Source organism: Hippopotamus amphibius, chromosome 5 (assembly GCF_030028045.1).
Source record: "Hippopotamus amphibius kiboko isolate mHipAmp2 chromosome 5, mHipAmp2.hap2, whole genome shotgun sequence".
Taxonomy (NCBI): Eukaryota; Metazoa; Chordata; class Mammalia; order Artiodactyla; family Hippopotamidae; genus Hippopotamus; species Hippopotamus amphibius.
In genome coordinates this window covers 36,822,716-36,843,464 of record NC_080190.1, presented here as the reverse complement: position 1 = coordinate 36,843,464, position 20,749 = coordinate 36,822,716, and the positions used below count along the sequence as shown (strand labels likewise).

The window sequence follows — 20,749 nt, the reverse complement described above, 5'->3', positions numbered from 1 at the left end:
AATACAGCTTCATTCCTTGAACCCAAGTCAAAATCTAACCTTCTTCAAGTAACCTTCCCAGATCACAGTAGGGTCTTTTTTTAATGAATTTTTGCAGTTTTTAGATGCAGTTTTTCTCTTAAATACATATGTATTTGTTTGTACTGTAAACTGATATATGTAAGTTATTAGACTCTCTTATTAGACTCAGAGTTTCCTACTCACAAGTAAATCCTTAGCATGCATTCTACTTTTTTTCAATCTCCCACATCGCAGCTAGAAAAATAAGAATGAACATTTGTTGAATGGGAAGAGTACAGACCCTTGACCTGCCAGTTTACGTGATCAAGGTGCAGATGAGTGCTTGAACATAAATGCTTTATGTTTCAAGAGTCATCAACAACCTTTTGGGTCAAAGATAAATCCTGGGTTAAGCTAGAAAGTAGGACACTATAATCAGCATCAATAAAGGAAGACCCAAATTCTCCTTTGGGAAGTTCTGCAGGACTCTACTAGTTTTAACTAACTGCTCCTTGCAAAGTGTTTCCTAACAGGTGAGAGAAGAGCCACACAAGAACTTACTGGATCAGATATTAACAATAGCCACACAGTCCCACTCCTCCCCCTTGACCCAGCATCAGTGCTACCGCCATCGCCAGATCAAAAATACCTATGCTTTAAATCAGAATATAGAAAGGCAACCAGCGGCACTTGTGCCATACCAAAATTGATTGCCATCATGTGCATACCTCCATGCTGCCTATGACAATCTGCTCCCTGCCTCAGTGACAAAAATTGGCAGCCAGTGTGCTTCTCCCTCCACTTCAGTGTTGGTGAGCTATCCTGCTTGCTCCCTATTTGGAAATCATGGCCAGCCGCCTCCAAAATGCCAAAGGGAAGGGAGTAAGAACTTTGGCACCCTAATTTTCAAAGGGTGCCAGTCCATGATGTCAAAGGAAGACTATATTCTCCTCCAAATGTGGACACTGCCTATTTCCTTTACTGTGCTCATTAGCTGATGTCTTTGGCAGTGAACACATCGAGTAAGCTTTTCCAGGAAGGGCTTGTAGCTTTGGAAAGAAATCTTCCAAACAGAAAGTCAAACTTCTAATTGTTTCTCTGTACCCGCACATCCATGAACACACTTCATTTTTTTAAATATTTTTTTAACCAAGCAAGCCAAATTCATTCTCCTTTCTGTCCCCTTACCAATGGCAAGTCATTCAGATTTTTACTTCTCTTTCTGGCCTATTTTCTTTCCCTTCTCAATTTAAAAAAACAAAACAAAATCAACTTTTTTTTGTCACCAGTCATTACTGCATTTCCCATCTTCCCTTTTCTGTTCTCTGGCTCATTTTTCCTGTCCTCTTCCTAAAAAACAGAAATTTTAAGAAGTAAACTGAATTGTGGGTAATCTATAACTGAGGGGTTTGGGGATTGTTGGGTTTTTTTACATTTATTTATTTATTTAGTCTGCTTTGGGTCTTCGTTGCTGCATGTGAGCTTTCTCTAGTTTTGGTGAGCAGGAGCTACTCTTTGCTGTGGTGCGCAGGCTTCTCATTGCAGTGGCTTCTCTGGTTGCAGAGCACAGGCTCTAGGTGCACGGGCTTCAGTAGTTGTGGTGTGCAGGCTCAGTAGTTGTGGTACACGGGCTTAGTTGCTCCACGGCAGGTGGGATCTTCCCGGACCAGGGCCCGAACCCATGACCCCTACATTGGCGGGCAAACTCCCAACTACTGCACCACCAGGGAAGTCCCCATAACTGAGGTTTTAAGGTCAGTATATTAACACTGGATATGAATAGGATTTGACTCAATAGATTGTTTATTTCTTTATAAATCTGAATACAGATGTATTTAGTGTTCATTATAAAGTGTTTTAAGGAGAAATGTAAAATTTTTTCTCAGGAAACTTTTATTTTGGAAGGTTGCGTACTCTTATTATGCCAATATCACATTGTGATATGATAATAAATATGTACTACTATAAACTCTTTTCTACTGGATTCAATGACATGAGTTTAACAGGCAATCCAGAGCCCCAACATCAACTTTAATCAATTCCAGTGTCAAATGTCTGACTATCATATGCTCTACTTAATGAGTAACTAGCTAGAGAGTAAGAGCTCAGCTTGATTGCAACATAATATTTACAAACCAGACCACTGGACTTTCTATTTTTAACACAGTTAAAGAGTAACAAATATATTTTTAAAAGCCATGGAAAAATACCATATAGCTGGGAGAATTGAAAAACTAAATGCTTCTAATTACAGGTTAAGTTACTCTCAAGAGCCTGGGCTTGATTTTCCCTTGGGATCTCAGGAGGATATAATATAATATATCAAGCTACAACAACAATAAATAGCTTCTACCAGTACCAATATTATTTAAGCCGTGGTTGTTCTAGTGTGAGGACTAAGCCAAAAAGATTCAAGCACACCCATGATTTTTTTTAAGCTTTTCCTAAGAATTATTTGAGTAATTCTGAGGAATTACTCAGAACTTGAGTCCCAGTTCTACCACTCAAGAGCTACGTGACATTTAGAATGCTTTTCTGGATCTCAGTTTTCTTATTTGTAAAATAGAGATAATAACCTACTTCACAGGGCCGTTGTAAGAATTAAATGAGAGAATCTATATGAAATATCTATTCCAGCACCTAGAATCTAGTGAATTTCCTTCGAACCTCTCCCCATCTCTAAACATTCTTCCTATTGTGAGCCAGTAGGGATATATGGGAGCATCCCTTCCACTCCTCTACAGCAATGAGTTGAATGAGTATCTTTCTGTTTATAAGTGTACTTGCAAAATATATTGATTTGTGTGATGCTAATTTTGATTTCTTTAAATAGTATTCTATAATATATCTCATTCTGGTTTTATTCTATTTCTCTTTTGGCTTCAGCTTGGAGGAGTTCTTTAATTCTTGTTATTGTGGTTTGGGAAAAGCATAAAATCTGTTATATATTAGTCCTTCACAACTCCTTTTCAAAGGCAAATTCAAAAGCAAGATTTTCTAAGTCAGGCATGCCCAAACTTGCTTGGAACAACTTTATCTGAACAGATGAGGTATACATGCAAAGCAAGGACATGATGAAAGGGTGCAGACTTTTTTTACGGCAGGCCTTTTTTTTTTTTTTTTTTTTTGCAGAGATGGGAGGGTGGGGTGGATGCTCCAGGTGCACAGCATTGAGTTCATCACATTCTCCACTTCATGGCCCATTATCATCATTGGTCTGTGCAAGGCCTCGCCCTTATCTTATTTATTTCCTTTAACCCCTATTCCTCATGTCTTTCTCCTTCATCCTCCCATAGGCAACCATGCCACTGAGTTGAATGGGTATCTTTTTGATTGCTGTGTACTTACAAAATACATTGTTTTGCATAAAGATAATTTTAATTTACTGAAATAGTATTTTGCTATATCTTTGTGGGTTTTTTTTTCACTCTACACTATGCTTTTAAGTTCATCTATACTGCCATGTGTAAATCTGCTTAGCTATTTCTGATTAGTGCCTTGTTCTATGGTGTGGAACCACCACACCAAGCCACTTTCCTAGTAATAGACACTCAAGGGAGCGTCCAACCACCTACCACTACAAATAATGCTGAAATTACAATTCTTATATGAGTTCCCACGTTTACGTATGTGAAATTTCCTTGGCAAACATCTCTGGGAGCAGAACTGCTATGTATTAAGGTATATAAACCTTTACTTTTATCAAGTACTGCTAGATTACACCTGTCTACTGGTACCAGCAGTACCTGAGAATTTCTGTAACTCCAAACTTGGCATGATATAGCTTTCTAATAAATGGAAACATATCTCATTGTTTTAATTTGAATTTCTCTGATTATTGATGCAGTTAAGCATTTCTTCATTTGCTTGTTGGAGTTCCCTACACTGTAAGTTAGGCAATTCATGTTCCTACCTTCTGCACATTTTCTTATTAGAATTGTTGTCTTAGTCTCCAGATTATCTGTTATGGAAACTTGTCAAATGGTTCATGCCATGCAAACATAAGGGTCATTTTAAATTAAAGTACCATGATCCCTCTCGTAAGCCAAATATGCACAAAATAATGCTTCCCGGCTTTAAATTGAGGAATTTGGGTTGCTAAAGGCAAAAAAGAGGGCAAGATTAAAGAAACATCATTCAAAATTTCATTCCTAATAGTAAAAACAGCTGTAAGTTACAGTATTAGTATGGTTTGTACTAAAAGCCATATCAGTAAAATTGATACTTTTAGAAAGAAAGCACTTAGAAAAACTTATTTATCAAATAACACTATTGAATTCTTTTTTTTTTTTTAATTTATTTTTTTGGCTGTGTTGGGTCCCCGTTGCTGTGCGCAGGCTTTCTCCTCTTGCAGAGACTGAGCACTACTCTTCATTGCGGTGAGCAGGCTTCACAGTGCCCAGGCCTCTCTTGTTGTAGAGCACAGACTCTAGGCACGTAGGCTTCAGTAGCTGTGGCACACAGGCTCAGCAGCTGTGGCTCGTGAGCTCTAGAGCACAGGCTCAGTAGTTGTGGCACACAGGCATGTGGGATCCTCCCGGCCCAGGGATCGAACCCATGTCCCCTGCATTGGCAGGCAGACTCAACCACTATGCCACCAAGGAGGCCCAACACTATTGAATTCTGAATATCTGGAATATAGCTGTGGAAGGTAATTACTATCGCATATCCAGTTTAGAAGATACTTCACTCTACATTTGCTCAAAACCACTGAAATTATGAATCACCTCTTAACTTTATATATTTTACACAGGCAATAGAGATGCACATGAGGGCTTTATGTATTTAACACTGAAAACTCATGCTCCAGGGGGAGAGACGATAGTTAACAATTATTTTGTGAATCTGTGATGTGAAATGGAAAATGTATGGTGAATTTAGTAATGATGGAATACCAGCTATACTAGAGCAAGGGACCTGTTGCTATGCAAATAAAAGAAATGGTGTCTAAACGTGGATCCACAGCACAGCAGGTAATCAGTCTGCATATATCTCTGGGTCTTCACTCAGCATTAAAGAAAATAATGGCAATTGTCCAATGATTAAGCGCAACTAATAAATACTTTGTTTGCAATGAGAAGAAATATTTTAAAGAGTAAAACTGTTTTTCATGCTGAGGTATGCCAGCTGATTACACAAATGTTTAAAATGAAGACTGAAAATAAAATTGGGGTTTCGATTCTGATAATGCTAGTAAAGACCATTTTTAAGATTTCAGATAGCTTTCTTAAGCTGCATGTCTCAGAAATATGCCTAGTATCTTAACCAGCCAGAACCTTTCGTTTTCAGGTAAAACTAATATGATGTTTATAATGCTGACGTTAAAGTTCTGAGATTTCATAAGAAAAGTGAATTGTAGTGAAAATGATTCAAAGTCAGTATTTTCACTCTGCCAATACTTGATTCTCTTGACTCTCCAAAAAAGAAATCTGGGACTTCCTAGGTGGCACAGTGGTAAAGAATCCGCCTACCAATACAGGGGACATGGGTTCGAGCCCTGCTCTGGAAAGATTCCACATGCCACAGAGCAACTAAGCCCGTGTGCCACAACTACTGAGCCTGTATTCTAGAGCCCGTGAGCCACAACTATTGAGCCCATGTGCTGCAACAAAGACCCAACACAGTCAATAAATAAATTAAATAAATAAATACATTTATTTTTAAAAAAGAAATCTATGCTCTATTAGTGGGTGTATTTTAAAACTACAACCATATGCTACAACACAATATATCAAGAAATATTTCTTAGAGACACACGCAACCGAAGAGTGTGTTATTAGACATCCAAGTGTTTGAAACATTTGAAACATTAGCATCTGACCAAGAAGAGAATCAAATGTGCTGTTCAGAGAAGAGTCTGTCCTATATTTTTGGATCTGTGTTCAGTCCAAAAGTATTTGACAAAGTCAGCAAACATTTGTTCCCACTTCTAAGTTATAATTGTGAATTAGCATCTTCTAATTTAGAAGGAAATAAAGAGTAAGAAAAGAAAATATTCACAAATAACCTGACCTACAGTTTGTCATCCATGATCAAACCCATCAGAGATTATTATTAATAACTTTAATATGCTTTATTTTTTAATACTAATAGATTTTAAGGCTAAATTTAGTGATTTGCATATGCTCTAAAAATCCATTAAGTGGTGTGTGGACATCAAACGTTAGAGAAACACAGATAGATGGTAAGCTATGTTAAGAGAGTGTTTTACTCTGTGCCTCTGGGTATCACTGATCCACAAATAGCATTCACGGTTTCAGACAGGAATCAAATGGAGAGACTCTTTCTCTTCCTAGGTATGAGTCACAGGAGCGAGTATTGTTACTATACTGTACTGTCTAATTTTATAAATAAGAAAACTGTAATTCGGATAAGTAAAATTAGCAGGCTCATATACATTGTACATACGAGAAGCAGACCTAACTCAGGTTTTCTCACCCCTAATTCAGATTCTGCTTTACACCATTCCTTCCCAGAACTGGAGCCTTTGGAGTGCATTTAGTATAGCACAATGCTTTCGTTATTTAAACCATCAACTTAAAGGAATACTCATGCTGGAACTCTAACTGGGTTGATGATTCAACTGAATTTCCAACATCATAACTAGGTGCTAGTGTTCAGCTTTCATTGAGAAACTTCCTGCTATCCTGCAAAATGTCTCCTTCCTGCTTCCTTGAAAGAGCATTCAATGCATGTTTGAAAGAGCAATGCATGTTTGAGTCCAGAGCTTTCTCTAGTCTAATGACACTCTATTCCCCAGACTGTGTACAAAGCACCAGTTTCTTTCCCTACCCCACAAATTGCCTCCCCTTCCCCATTTCACTTTCAGACTTGGACATAAGATAAGGAAGCTTCTGAATACTTTTTTTTATATTTCATTTTAAGCCTTAAACCAACATTGTAGTTTGTAGTTGGGCTGAAGGTTCACATTCATGCTGTTTGCCAGTCTAAAAATGAGTAAAGCTTTTTCCACTAGGTGGCTGTCTTTATCAAGAACTGTAAGAGCCATGCCAGCTTGTAGCCATTTGCAAATATTAAAGCCTACCTTTTACAGAGGAGTATATATGCAGCCATTTAGTAGACTTACTAACACGAAGCTTCTATCTATGATTCCATTTTTTTAGCCCCCACTTTGGAAAAAGTCAGTATATGTTAAAAACGTAATGTGTTTTTAAAAATAGAGAAATTTTGTTTGTTTCTGGTTGAAATGTTTTTCTTTTTTTAATTCAACCTATAATATTGTGTAAATTTAATGTGTACAACATGTTAACTTGTTATATTTATATATGGTAATACAATTGCCATTGTAGCAATAATTAGCACCCCTATCATATTACATAATTATCATTTCCTTTTAGTGATTGGATCAATTAAGTTCTAGTCTCTCAGCAAGTTTGATGATTATAATACAATATTGTTGTCTATATTCACTTGACCATGCTGATGCAGATTTCTCTGACTTATTTACTACTCATTGCAAGTTTATAGCCTTAAACAACATCTGAAAATTTTCTTAAACAAATAAGGAGTTTCACCCAGAAGAAAGACTGAAAGACATATACAAAAATTATCTTTTTGTAATTGTTCACATTCTCAGATCAAAAAGTACTTGTTGATTATAAAAATTAAGTGATATTTTGGAGAAGAGATTGGTAATTGCTATTTATAGCTGACGTTTGTTTTGCATTTTTTTACCCAGGTAATAAAGATACTTTTAAGTTAAAACATAATCTATTGAGTAGAATTTATCACAAGCTACAATTTCTACTCTGATCATCAGTGAGATTCTTTCTTCCCCCTCACGTGCTTTGTTATTTATTAGTATTTGGTGATTTGTTATTTGATTAGCAGAAAAACTGAGCACCTTGTAAACGTCTTATTGAAGTACAACATAAGTGCACAAATTATAAGCATACAGCTTAATAAATTCTCACAAAGAGAAATGAATATAAATGTTTTTGTGAATTGTAGATTTCATCTTTTTAGATTCCATTTGCTATTTGTTTGGTTACACCCAAGTAATCAGCACCTTGATCAAGAATTAGAACACTACAGCCACCCAGAAGCCCATTCTTTCTTCCTTCTAGTCACCTGCCTACCATGGTGACCATACCCTGACTTCTAATACCGTAGGTAACTTTTGCCTGTTTTTGAAACTTATATGAATCTTCTCAATTCTTTTGCTTTCCACTGTGTGTGTGGGTCTCATCCATGTTGTTTTCACTGCTGTATAAAACAACTTTTTATTCATTCTATTATTAATGGACACGTGTGTTTTCCAGTCTGGAACTATTATGAATAGTTCTTCTATGAAGTTCTTAAATCAAAATGTGTATGCATTTCTCGGGGTGGGGATATACCTAGAATTGAAATTGCTGAGTCATGGGATTTGTATATGTTCAGCTTTGGTAGACATTGCTAGTTTTCTGAAATGGTTGTAACCAATCTACACTCTAACCAGCAGGATCTAAGAGTTCCATTGTTCTAGTTCCTCCCCAGCATTTGGGTAGTCAGTCCTTTTATATTGTAGCCATTCTGATGGGTAAGTAGTGATATCTCATTGTGATTTTACATTGCATTTCCTAATGAAATTGTTTATATGCTTACAGGTTAAGAACATTCCAATCTTTTGTTCATTTTTCTATAGTTTTTTGTATAGTTATTAAAATCAATGTGTAGTTCTTTATAAACCTGAGGCTTGTCAAATCAGTGATCAGATATAAACATATTGTAACCATGTCTTCCCACTCTGGGGCTTGACTTTTCACTCTTTTAATGGTATCTTTGATGAACAAAATCCAATTTATCATTTTTTTTTCTTTATGGTTACCATATTCTTTGAGTCCTGTTTTTAAAACTCTTTGCCTATTCCAAATTCATGAATATGTTACTCTATGATTTCTTTTTGGAGATTTATTATTTAACCATTTATATTTAGATGTAATCCACCTGCAATTGCTTTTTGTGTATGGTGTGAGACAGGGACAAAACCTCATTTTTTCATATAGATATCAAGTTGTCCCACTGCCATTTATTAAAATGACCATCATTTCACCACTGTGTTATAGTTTCATCTTTGTCACAAACGAGGTAAATACATATATAAATATATAAAATGAGGTAAGTATATGTATATTTATGTTTGTTTCCAGACTTTCTATTCTCTTTCCTTTTTCTATTTTTCTCTCCTTTGGCCCATTATCTTCATCATTGTAACAATATAACAAGTCTTGATATCTGGTAATGTAAGTCCCCAAGCCTTGCTCTTCTTCTTCAAGGTTCTGTTGACTGCTCTTGGCCTTTTGCATTCCAGATAAATCTTAGAATCAACTTGTCATTTTCTACAGGGAGAATAAAAACAACTGCTGAGATTGTTTTTGGAATTGGATTAAGTCAATAAGTCAATTTGGAGGAAAATTGACTTCTGTGGTGGCTTTATTATGCATCCATTTAGATAAGCAAAACTAAATGTTCCAGAATTCCCTGATTGCTTTTTGGTTAGAGTGAGACTGGGAGACTTATTTGCATTAGATCTGGAGGGCAGAAGTAAAGCAGCATCATGATTTTCATGTTCAGAATTCCAGAGCAGGCATTGGTAGAGCCCATGCACATTGTCACTTATCTCTTGGCTCACTTTGTTGCTGTGGGACTAGCAGTCAGGCCTATAATTGCTCCAGCTTCCTCTGAATCCTCTTTCAGTTTCTCTGACTCCTTGGCAGTGGGCACCAGTATCTCCTGCAGGACACCCACATCATCAAGATTGGAGGCAGTGAGAGCTGAGCTCACTCATGTGTCCTCATGTGTTCCAGCTTGTCGTTGCTCTACCCACTTTATATCTATCCTCCCTTCTCAACTGCCTCCCATACAGATTTCAAGCTCCAGCATGAGACACAAAGACAATAGCTTTACAGAGAGTCTTTAACCAGCTCCCAAATTGTGTAAGGTCAAATTCCTATAATGAATCTCATATATATACGCATATGTTATATACATATATACACGTATGCATATATATTGTAAGTATATATAATACGTATTTATTTATCTTGTCTTAGTGATTTTGCTTTTCTGATTGATCCCTAACTGATACAACATTTTTACAAATTAGGTTTTCCAATTCATGAACATAGTATAGACTTCTATTAATTTGATCATTTTTAATTTCTTTGAATAACAATCTGTAGTTTTTTGATATAATGGGCTTGCCCATCTTTCATTATATTTATTGTTAGCTATTTGATGTGTTTTTTATACAATCATGGATTTTGTCTTTTAAATTTTTATTTGCTATTGTTTGTTACTGGTATATAAAAATACAAATTGACTTTTACATTTTGATCATGTATTCTTCAACCTTGCTTAAATTCAGTTATTGGTTTTAATAGATCATGAACTCTTGGATTTTCTACATACATAACCATATCATCCGAGATTAATATGTATCCTTTTTCTTTTTCTTGCCTCTTTTGGACTGCTTTGGACCTGCAGTACAATGTTGAGTGATAGAAGGTAACCTTGTCTCATTGCCCACCTCAAGGGGGTGTTTTTAAATACTTGCTCTTAAGTTATTATGTTTTCTCTAGGTTTTTTGTAGATATTCTTTATCAGATAAAAGAAATTTCTTCTATTCTATTTGCTAAGATTTTTTAATCATGAATGATTATTGCATGACCAAATGTTTTTTCTGTATCTACTGACATGATCAAGTGAGTTTCCTCTTCTTCCTGTTAATATGGTGAGTTACACTGATTAATTTTCACTTAAAACCAGTTTGGTCATGATATATCATCCTTTTTATATACTGTTGTGTTCAATGTGCTAATATTTTGTTTAGGATAGTTATATATCTGTTCTTGAAAGAGATTGGCCTGTAATTTTCATTTCTTAAATGTCCTTTTCAAGCTTCATTACCAAAAGTTATGCTAGCCTTTTAATGTAAGTTAGATGTGTTCTATCTTTATCCCTTCTCTGGAGGGGCTGTAGAAAATTAATATTTCTTCCTTAAGTGTTTGGAAGAATTTACCCATAAGGCCATGTGGGCCTGAAGACTTCTTTATGAGAAACTTTTAAATTACAGAATCAACTTATTTAGTTATGAAACTATAAAACATGTGTTGTATATATCATCTTATATTTTTAATGTCTATAAGATCTGTAGGAATTAATTCTTTTTATTTCTGATTTTGGAATTTTGTGCTTTCTCTCTTTTTTCCTTGACTTATCTTGCTAGAGGTCTGTCAAGTTTATTAGTCTTTACAAAGATCCAGCTTTTTGTTCTGTTGGTTTTCTCTATTGTGCATTTGTTACATATGTAATTATTTCTGTTCTCATCTTTTTTCTGTTCTTATCTTTATTTACTTTCTACTTTCGTAGATTTATTGATATTTGCTGTTGTTTTCTAATTTTTCAAGATAAATATTTAGATTTTTGATTTTCAGTCCTCCTTCTTTTCTGATTGTGCGTTTAAAGCTATATATTTCCCTATAAGTACAGCTTTAGTAGCAGCCACAGGTATATGTTATATTTTCATTATCAGTCAATTCAAAATACTTTCTAGTTTCTGTCATGATTTTTTATTTGAGCCATGACTTATTTAGAATTATATTGTCTAATTTTTTTTAATTAATTAATTAATTGATTTGGCTACATTGGGTCTTAGCTGCAGCATGCAGGATCTTTCTTGCAGCATGTGGGATCTTTCATTGCAGCAAGCAGGTTCTTTGTTGTGGCGCGTGGGCTTCTCTCTAGTTGTGGTGCTCACACTCCAGAGCACATGGGCTCAGTAGTTGTGGCATGCGGGCTCTCTAGCTGTGGTGCACAGGTTCAGTAGTTGCATCGCATGGGCTTAGTTGCCCTATAGCATGTGGAATCTTAGCTCCCTGACCAGGGATCAAACCTGCATCCCCTACATTGGAAGGCAGATTCTTAACCACTGGACCACCAGAAAAGTCTCTGCTTAATTTCTTAAAATTGAGGGTTTTCTAGTTACCAGTTTTTGATTTCCAACTGAATTCACTATGGTCAAAGAACACATTCTGTATTATTTCAAACCTTTGAAATTTTTATGACACATGCTTTATGATCCAGCATATGGCCAACTTTGACAAATGTTCCACGTGCATTTGAAATAAATGTGTATTATGTTGTCATGTGTAATGTTCCATGTATGTCAGTTGTTTTGTTAATCATGTTGTTCAGATCTTTATACATACTGATATTCTGTCTGCTTGTTCTAACAGATGTTGAGAGTTCCACATTAAAGTGTTTCACTGTGACTGTGGATTTCCTTATTTTGCCTTTTAGTTCTGTCAAATTTTTGCTTCATATACTTTGAAGCTATCTTATTGAGTGTGTATAAATCTAAAATTGTTATATCTTCCTGAAGGATTCACCTCTTTAAAATTATTAAATGTTTCTCTTTAGTCCTAGTAATGTTTCTTGCTGTGGCATGTTCTTTTCTGATATTGATATAGCTACATCAGCTTTTTTTCATTCTTTTTAATTCTTTTAGTTTCACATTTTCTGTGTTCTTATATCAAGTATGTTTCTTGTAAGCAGCATATAAGATTTTTTCTATCCAATATGACAATCTTTTTGTTGAAATATTTAGTTCATTTACATTTAATGTATTGATAATTAAAGGTACACTTAATGTAATATAATGATTAAAACATAATAATATTATAATATGTCTCTATCTTATTACTTGTTTTACATCTCACCCGGATGGTTTTTATCTTTCATTTCTTATTTTCTTTTGGTTTAGTTAAATAATGCTGTGTTATTATTATTTAAAAATGCTATATTTTCCATCTATTAGTTATTTATACTTTTCAAGCTATTATGTTAGTGGTTAGCCTAAACATTATAGTTTATTACAGTATGTACTAGTTTCCTAGGACTGCCATAACAAAGTATTACAACCTAGATGGCTTAAAACAACAGAAATGTATTCTGTCATAATTCTGGAGGCTAGAAGTCCAAAAATCAGGGTGTCAGAATGGTTGGTTCTTTCTGAAGGCTCTGAGGGAGAACTATTCCATGCCTGTCTTCCAGATTCTGGTGATAGCCAGCAATCCTTGGCATTGCTTGGTTTGTAGGTGCATCATTCCAATCTCTGCCTTCATCTTTATATGACACTCTTCCTATGTCTCTGTGTCTTCACGTGGCTATTTTCTCATAAGAACACCATACTGGAGTATAGTTCCACCATATTCTGATATGACCTTATCTCTACTTCACTAATAATTCTCCAACGACCCTATTTCCAAGTAAGATCACACTCTGAGTATCTGGGGTTAGCATTTCAACATATCTTTTAGGAGGAACACAATTTAATCCACCACACAGTCTAAAATTAATTATTACTTTTGTCACTTCCCTGGCAATGCTAAGACTTTAGAACACTTTAACTCCATTTACCATTTCCTGGCTGTTGTGTTATTGTTATCGTGGATTTAATTCCACAGATCTTAAATTGCAAAGAACATTACTGATTTTTTATACACTCAGAATTCATTTATGTTTATCTATATATATTTATCCATATATTTAGCTTTTTCATTACCCTTCACTTTTTTTATGCATTTTCTTTTTCCATCTTGGAGCATTTGCTTTCCCTTTATCTCCTAGTCTTCTGGGACTCCAGTTACATATATGTTAGATCTGTTTGCTATGTCCTATCTGTCACTGGTGAAATTCTTTTTCTTAATCTAGTTCTTCCTTCTTTTTCTCTATTTTCTTGAATATATTTACTACAATTATATTAAAATTTTTGACTGATATCTACAATTCTGAATCACGCATCTGATTTTTTCCCTTATGTTTTTGGTTACTCTGTCCTATTTCTTGGTATGCCTAGTACCCTTTAGTTGACAGTCAGATTTTGCATTGAAAAGTTGTAGAAATTCTGGATGATGAGGGAGTCTCTAGAAAGGATTCACCATTTCACCTGCTAGGCAGCTAGTTAGGGCTGATCACCTTAATCCAATCACAGACTGAGCTAACTCAAGGTTATGCTGCAGTTTTACTAAAGTCTTTTCTACCTCTTCATCCCTCCCACCCTAGATTTCCAAGTAAAAGTCTGGGTAGTTCTCCAGGGCTCTTCCTCCATGGCTTGTCTTGAATTCTAATCCTTGACCACTCAGTAGCCTGGGACAGGCAGAAACTCCACTCTGCTTTTCAGAAACTTTCTGCCTAACTTCTTAGCTTCCCATACTTTACAGCTTCAGAATTCAGCAAAATGCTTTAAAAAAAAAAAAAAAAAAAAAAATCCTGGCCAGTTTAGTTCAGTTTTCTGCTCCTCCAGGCTCTAATTTGTGTTCCTTTAGACCCACAGGATTACCAAACGCTCTGATGTTTTTTTCTGCCTTCCAGCAGCTGTCCTTTGCCCAAGACTTTTATTGCATGTTCAGCCACATTCCTTGAGCCCAGAATTGTGAAATACCCCTTGGAAAAACACGTCTGCAGAGTTTTAGTTTAGCTCTCCGTGGTTTTCCCCTCTCCAGTATCTTGACCTCTCAAGTTCTAAGTTGGTTTAGCAGATTTCCAATACCCATAAACAGATTTTATTTGTTGTTGTTTTGTCCAACTTCTCTCTAGTTATTCTGAAAGGATGCATTTTCCTGCCATAAGTTACTCTGTCATGCTAAAAGTAGAGGTCCCAACCACAGAGTTTAAGAGCTTCCCCTTCAGTGAAGGTATTGATTATGCTTCAGGAAGTTAGATTGCTGAGTAAGAGAGTTTCTCTCTTTTTTATTTTTTTATTTTTTATTTTTTTTAAAGTATAATTTCCATTTTATTTTCTTTTCAGAGAACAGGATTTCTTCAGTCTTTAAGGACTTAGTTCCTTACATGGGCTTTGGTGGAGGTCGTGGGGCAGCACCCGCAGGTCTAAATCGGGGTGGAGGTGTTCGGTCCTTCTGGGCTTCCCGAGAACGATTCCTAACTACTTTACTGTGAATGGCACAACTCACACGGTAATGTAGTTTCACATACAGCTTGGGCAGTACATAGGCGTCGAAAACACTCGCTTCGGAAATGTCCCTGACGGCTGCAGCCTCTACGATGTTCCGAATGACGAACTTCTTAATGGCCTTATCCTTGGGCACGCATCGGGCACAGTTCGTGCAACGAATAGGCTGCATGTGGTCGCGGCCCTTTTTGGCACGACCATTGTTCCTTCTTTTCTTGGTCATCTTGGATGCAAGGAGACGAAAGAGGACTTGGCGCCCGGTCAGGCTCTCATATAGCGCGAGATCCCTACACTCACGCCGGGAGATCCCTCCAAGATGTCTCCCGGACGCACGCCAAGAAAAGCAATCTACTTTACGCAGATTTTCTTTATTGTTCAGGGCCTCCGCTGAAAGCTAGGGTAGGAAGATGTTTCTCGAGTTTATTTCCCGTCTCTCTTTTTTAAATCAGGTATAAGATGATCTCTAAATACTAACTGTATAGTAGTTAGTGTGCCCTTTGGCAAAATGTAAATTTAAATTAATTAAGAGAATTGCCATTGGACTATTTTGTCAAGAAACAAATGAGAAAAATAAATATACACCAAAAAAAGCAAAGATTCAATTAATAAAGGACATTGAAAAAAAATTTTATTCAAGATGAAAGCAAAAAGAGAATTTCATAGTAACAGAAATGATCTTATTAAGTAAATGTATGCTACACTAACCAAAGTAATTTGCAATTAAAAAAAAGATGGAAGCAAAATGATAATTTTATTTCATTTATTTCATATTGGTATAAATAAACTAACTAAAATATTTACAAATAAAAATAGAATCCTTTCAAAAAGTGTTATACCTTAGTAAACTATTAGCAGAGGCTTCTTTTTTACCTCAGGTGTATAGAATTGAATTAATAATATTAATTTCATGGCAAGCTATCATTATGCATCCAAGTTAAGACCCATTAACGTTTTTTAAAATGTATTGGGTTGGCCAAAAAGTTCGTTTGGGTTTTTTCCATAAGATGTTATTTATTTATTGTCTTTTTCCTTTATTTCTGTCCCCAGTCACCAATTCCATTTTCTTTTTACATCCCATCATAAGCTCTGTCTCATGTATTATATAATATATGTCCTTCCAATCTACCTTTCAATACATGTATTTGTCCTTGAAAATATGTGGTATTATTTTGTGTATTTCTTAATTTACATACATGAAACTATGCTATCAATTGCATTCTTTTCCAATTTTTGTACAGTCTTGTTTATGAGGTCTATCCATGTTGTTCTATGAAAATCCAATTCATTTCTTCTGATCACTGCATCATATTCAATCATATGCGTATATATTCTCCTTATCCATTCCTCTATGAAGGACATGTAAGTTGTCTCCAACTCTTGGCTACCATAGCAACTGCAGTGAACATTCTGTTCATGTCTACTTGTGCATCAGGTAAAAACTCCTAAAAGGAATTGCTACATCATAGCATATACACATATTTAACTTTATTAAACTTTGACAGACTACTCTCCAGAATGGCAACACCATACCATTCAACCATAAACAGTTTTCAAGTATCCACACCTGCTCCTAATATTATCTAATGATCTAATGAGCATAAGGTAATCTCTCACCTTAATTCACATTGTAAATATGTCAGTCTTTCCCCCAATTAAAAAGCAATTCTAATTAGAATTCCAGAATTTTTGAGGAAATCAAACTTTTTCTATTATTTATGTAGAAAAATAAATTCCACATATAGAAAGGTCAATTTTATAAAAGAAGAGCAAAGAGGAGGAAACCTAACCTCCAAGATATGAAAGTATATTACAGAGTTATAATAATAAAAACATATGCTTCTGTTACAGGAACAGGCAAATAGGCCATTGAAACAGAATTTAAATTCAAAAACAGACCATGGATATATGGGAATTTTGAAAATAATAAGAACAACAGCAATAATAATGTGGAAGACAATATTGTCACAATTCTTCCTTTCTTTTTGGACCCTGCCATAATTTCACTATGGACAGATATCCTTACCCCACTGATTTGGAGCTTGGCCATAGGATTTGCTTTGGTCAATGGAATGTGAGTGAACGTGACATGAGCAAAGGCTTTCCATGTGTTTCATGGCTTGGCTTCTCTTGTATATCTGCTGCCTGCCGTGAAACACACATGATACACACATCACAGAAAGAGGTAATATAAATAGCAATAGCCAATACTTACTATAGACTTTCTATGTACCAGGCAGTATTCTAAGCATTTTAGTTGTAATAACACAATTAATCTGCCCAGTCACCTCATGGGGTAAGTAATGTTATTATCATCGTTTTACAGACAAGGCAACTGAAACACAGAACTTGCACAAGATTATAGAATGAAATAGGAATTCTAGGTAATACCATAATACAATGGGAAAATGGATTATTTAATGGATGATTTTGAGAAAATAGTTTATCCTATTAATTTGGATAATTTCACATCAATTTTAAGAAGGTAAATTTGATATGGTTGAAAGGCCTAAAGGTGAAATGCTAAGAGAATGAAGGAGTATATCTCTATGATCTTTGAGAGAGGAAAAAATTGTTTAAAAATACCCAAAAGGCACAAATCTTAAGGTAAAAATTAAAGGATCTGACTACATTAAAATAAAGGATTTTTTTTTCAACAAAGAAAACCATAGAAAAAGTTAAACAGCCAGGTATCCCATTTGCAGAAGATATCTATAATGTTGATAATAACAAGGTTTTAATCAACTAGGCCAGGAGTCAGCAAGATTCTCCTGTAAAAAGCCAGATACTTGGTATTTTAGGCTTTGGGAACCAGACTGTTGCAACTACTCAGTTCTGCTGTTATAGCACAAAAGCATCCATGAACAAGACATAAATGAGTGGGCATGACTGTGCCCCAATAAAAACTGTACAAGCCCATATGTTTTCAACAGTGCAAGAGGGTGCTGATTTCTCCATATCATCTCCATATCTGACTTCCTAGTTTCATCATTCTGATGGATATAAAGTGGTAAGTCTTTGTTATTTTAAATTTTCTAGTAACTGCATTTAAAAAGTAAAAAGAAACAGGGGAAATTAATTTTAATAATAGATGTTCTTTAACCTAATATATCCAAAATATTTTCATTTTAACACATAATATTAATGAGATATATTTATGTATGTGTATTTTAGGCTCATGGCACATCTCAATTCAAACTAGCTAGGGCAACCTTAGAAGGAACTAAGTGTGAAGTCAGAACTTCTGTTACCCTGGATCCCTGAATGACCATGTGGAAAAAAACCTTCCCTCCCCACAGCCTGATCACATAGACTTTATGTGTATAAGATATAAATTTCTACTGTATTAAGCCACTACATTTTTTATAAATTTATTTATTTTTTGATTTTTTTATTGGTTGGGCTGGGTCTTTGTTGCTGCACATGGGCGTTCTCTAGTTGTGGTGAACAGGGGCTATGCTTCATTGAGGTGTGTGGGCTTCTCATTGTGGTGGCTTCTCTTGTTGTGGAGCATGGGCTCTAGGTGCATGGGCTTCAGTAGTTGTGGCACATGGGCTCAATAGTTGTGGCTCACGGGCTTAGTTGCTCCATGGCATGTGGTTTCCTTCTGGGGCAGTGATTGAACCCATGTCCCCTGCATTGGCAGGCGGATTCTTAGCCACTGCACCACCAGGGAAGTCCTAAGCCACTAAATTTCGATAGTTTGGTATTACCTTAGTTAATATCGAAATTAGAATCTTGAAGTTGAGTGTTGTAAAAGAAAATCTAAATTGTGTGGCATTGGCTTAATGGTGGCGAGGCACTGAGGAAAACGTTATGATTCCGGTGGGGTAGTGTTGGAAATGGGTATAGAGACCCATATATGCAATGGCAAAAGATGAAGAGTAAATAGGCATATAATAGGCTTCCATTAGGCAGCAAGTTAAATACCAAGGCAAAGCTTTCCCACTAAATCATTTTGCAGTTGCTGTCTCCTTCCCAAGCTCCTACAACATAACCCTCGAGCCGAGTTCAGTTAGTAACCCTTTTCGTTCCCTCACAACTTGCACATTTAGTTCGTTTGCCCACTCTGCCATGGTCTTGTGAGCTTTCAGTCTTTCAAGCACCTACGTTTGACAAGCTTCTCTCACAACTATCAGTGGCTCTGTGTATTCATTTCCCAGGGCTGCTGTAGCTGAGTACCTCATACTCAGTGGCCTATAATAACAGAACTTTATTCCTCAAAATTTGGAAGCTGAAAGTCTGAAATCAAGGTGTTGGCAGGGCCATGCTGTCTCTGAAACACTCTATGGAGGATACTTCTTGCCTCCTCCAGCTACTAGTGGTTGCCAGTAATCCTCAAGTGAGCATTACTCATACCTTTTGCTGTATGTGTCTGCATTTGTGTGTCCTCATCTTTCCTTGTAAGGACTCCAGTGATTGTATTTAGGGCCCATCCTAAAGCAATATGACCTCAACTTAATTACATTAGCAAAGACCCTATTTCCAAATTAGGTCACATTCTGAGGTTCAAATTGGACATGGTTTTAGAGGGGACACTGTCAACTCAGTACAGTCTGCCATCTGGCTCCCCCAAAACTCAAGTCCATCCTATATGCAAAATACATTCACCCCATCCCAAAGTCCTCCAAAGTCTTAACCCATTGCAGCATTAAATCTAAATCCAAAATATTGTCAACTCAAAAAGAATTCCAGATCTTGTCATCTAAATCAGGAATGGGTGAAACTCTGAATATGGTCCATCATGGGGCAAAATTCTTCTCTGTCCACAGACCTGTGAAACTAGAAAATAAACTGTCTGCTTCCAAAATACAATGATGGGACAGCCATTCCTAAACTGAAAAAAAAAAAAAAAAAAAAAGTTAGGAGTAAAGAGATTACCTTTCTAAAACAGTACACCACCCAGAAAGACAAATTCTATTAAGTTTCAAGGCTTAAGAATAATCCTTTATGGCTTGATGCTCTTCTCAGCCCTCCTAGGTGGCAGCCCTACCCTCTCTGGCCTCTGCATTCATGACTCTGCCCTCAGAGGCATTCCTTCTTCATTTCATCCTGTTTCTATCCCCTTCCATCCAGGCTGGCAGTGTTTCTGTTGGTGTAAAATTCTCCAAAACCTTGTCAATCTTCTGTGGATGTCAAGAGAATCCACACCATCAGACACAAGGGTTCCTGGATAACCTTGTCTCTATTGCTGGCTGCTGCTGAGATGGTTGATTAGAGCCATAAATCACACACATCTGATCTGTATAGCAAAGAGTTGTCCACTCACACCCTTGGCCCTGTTTCCACAGTATGATATCTGGGTAGGCCAAGATTTTTCCAATTTATTATTTGCTGGTTCCATTTTCCTTAACCATGTGTTTCTCAATGTATCTCTTCTCAAGTGAAAAGGAGAAACCAGTCTGCACATTCCACATGTTGCTTGGAAATCTACCCAAGTTCATCTCTTATAAATTCTATTTTCACCCAATAGTAGAACAGCCAAGATTGCTGCTGCTTTGTCACAAGGATTACCTTTTCTATAGTGTTTGGTAACATGTTCCTTATTTCTGTCTGGGACCTCATCAGAAGCATTTTATCATTCATATTTCTAGTAACATTCTTTTAGTGATATTTGTATGCCCTAAGACAACAGAAGCTTTCTCTACAGTTTTCTTTTTCTTCTGGACCTTCACCAGATTTATGTTTAACTTCTATTTCTACCAATCATCTCTTCAAGGCAGTCTAGGCTTTTTTCTATCATGCACTTAAAAATTCTCCCAGCCTCTACCCACTACC

The 20,749-nt window shown here is 36.1% G+C and overlaps 1 protein-coding gene across 1 annotated transcript; it reads right to left on the bottom strand.

The window, feature by feature from the left end:
• Nucleotides 1-14,784: 14,784 nt before the first annotated feature.
• LOC130853615 (40S ribosomal protein S26-like) lies at nt 14,785-15,218 on the bottom strand. Its single transcript, XM_057735765.1, has one exon. The coding sequence runs from the start codon at nt 15,195-15,197 to the stop codon at nt 14,850-14,852; it is 348 nt and encodes a 115-aa protein (XP_057591748.1). The 5' UTR covers nt 15,198-15,218; the 3' UTR covers nt 14,785-14,849.
• Nucleotides 15,219-20,749: the final 5,531 nt, after the last annotated feature.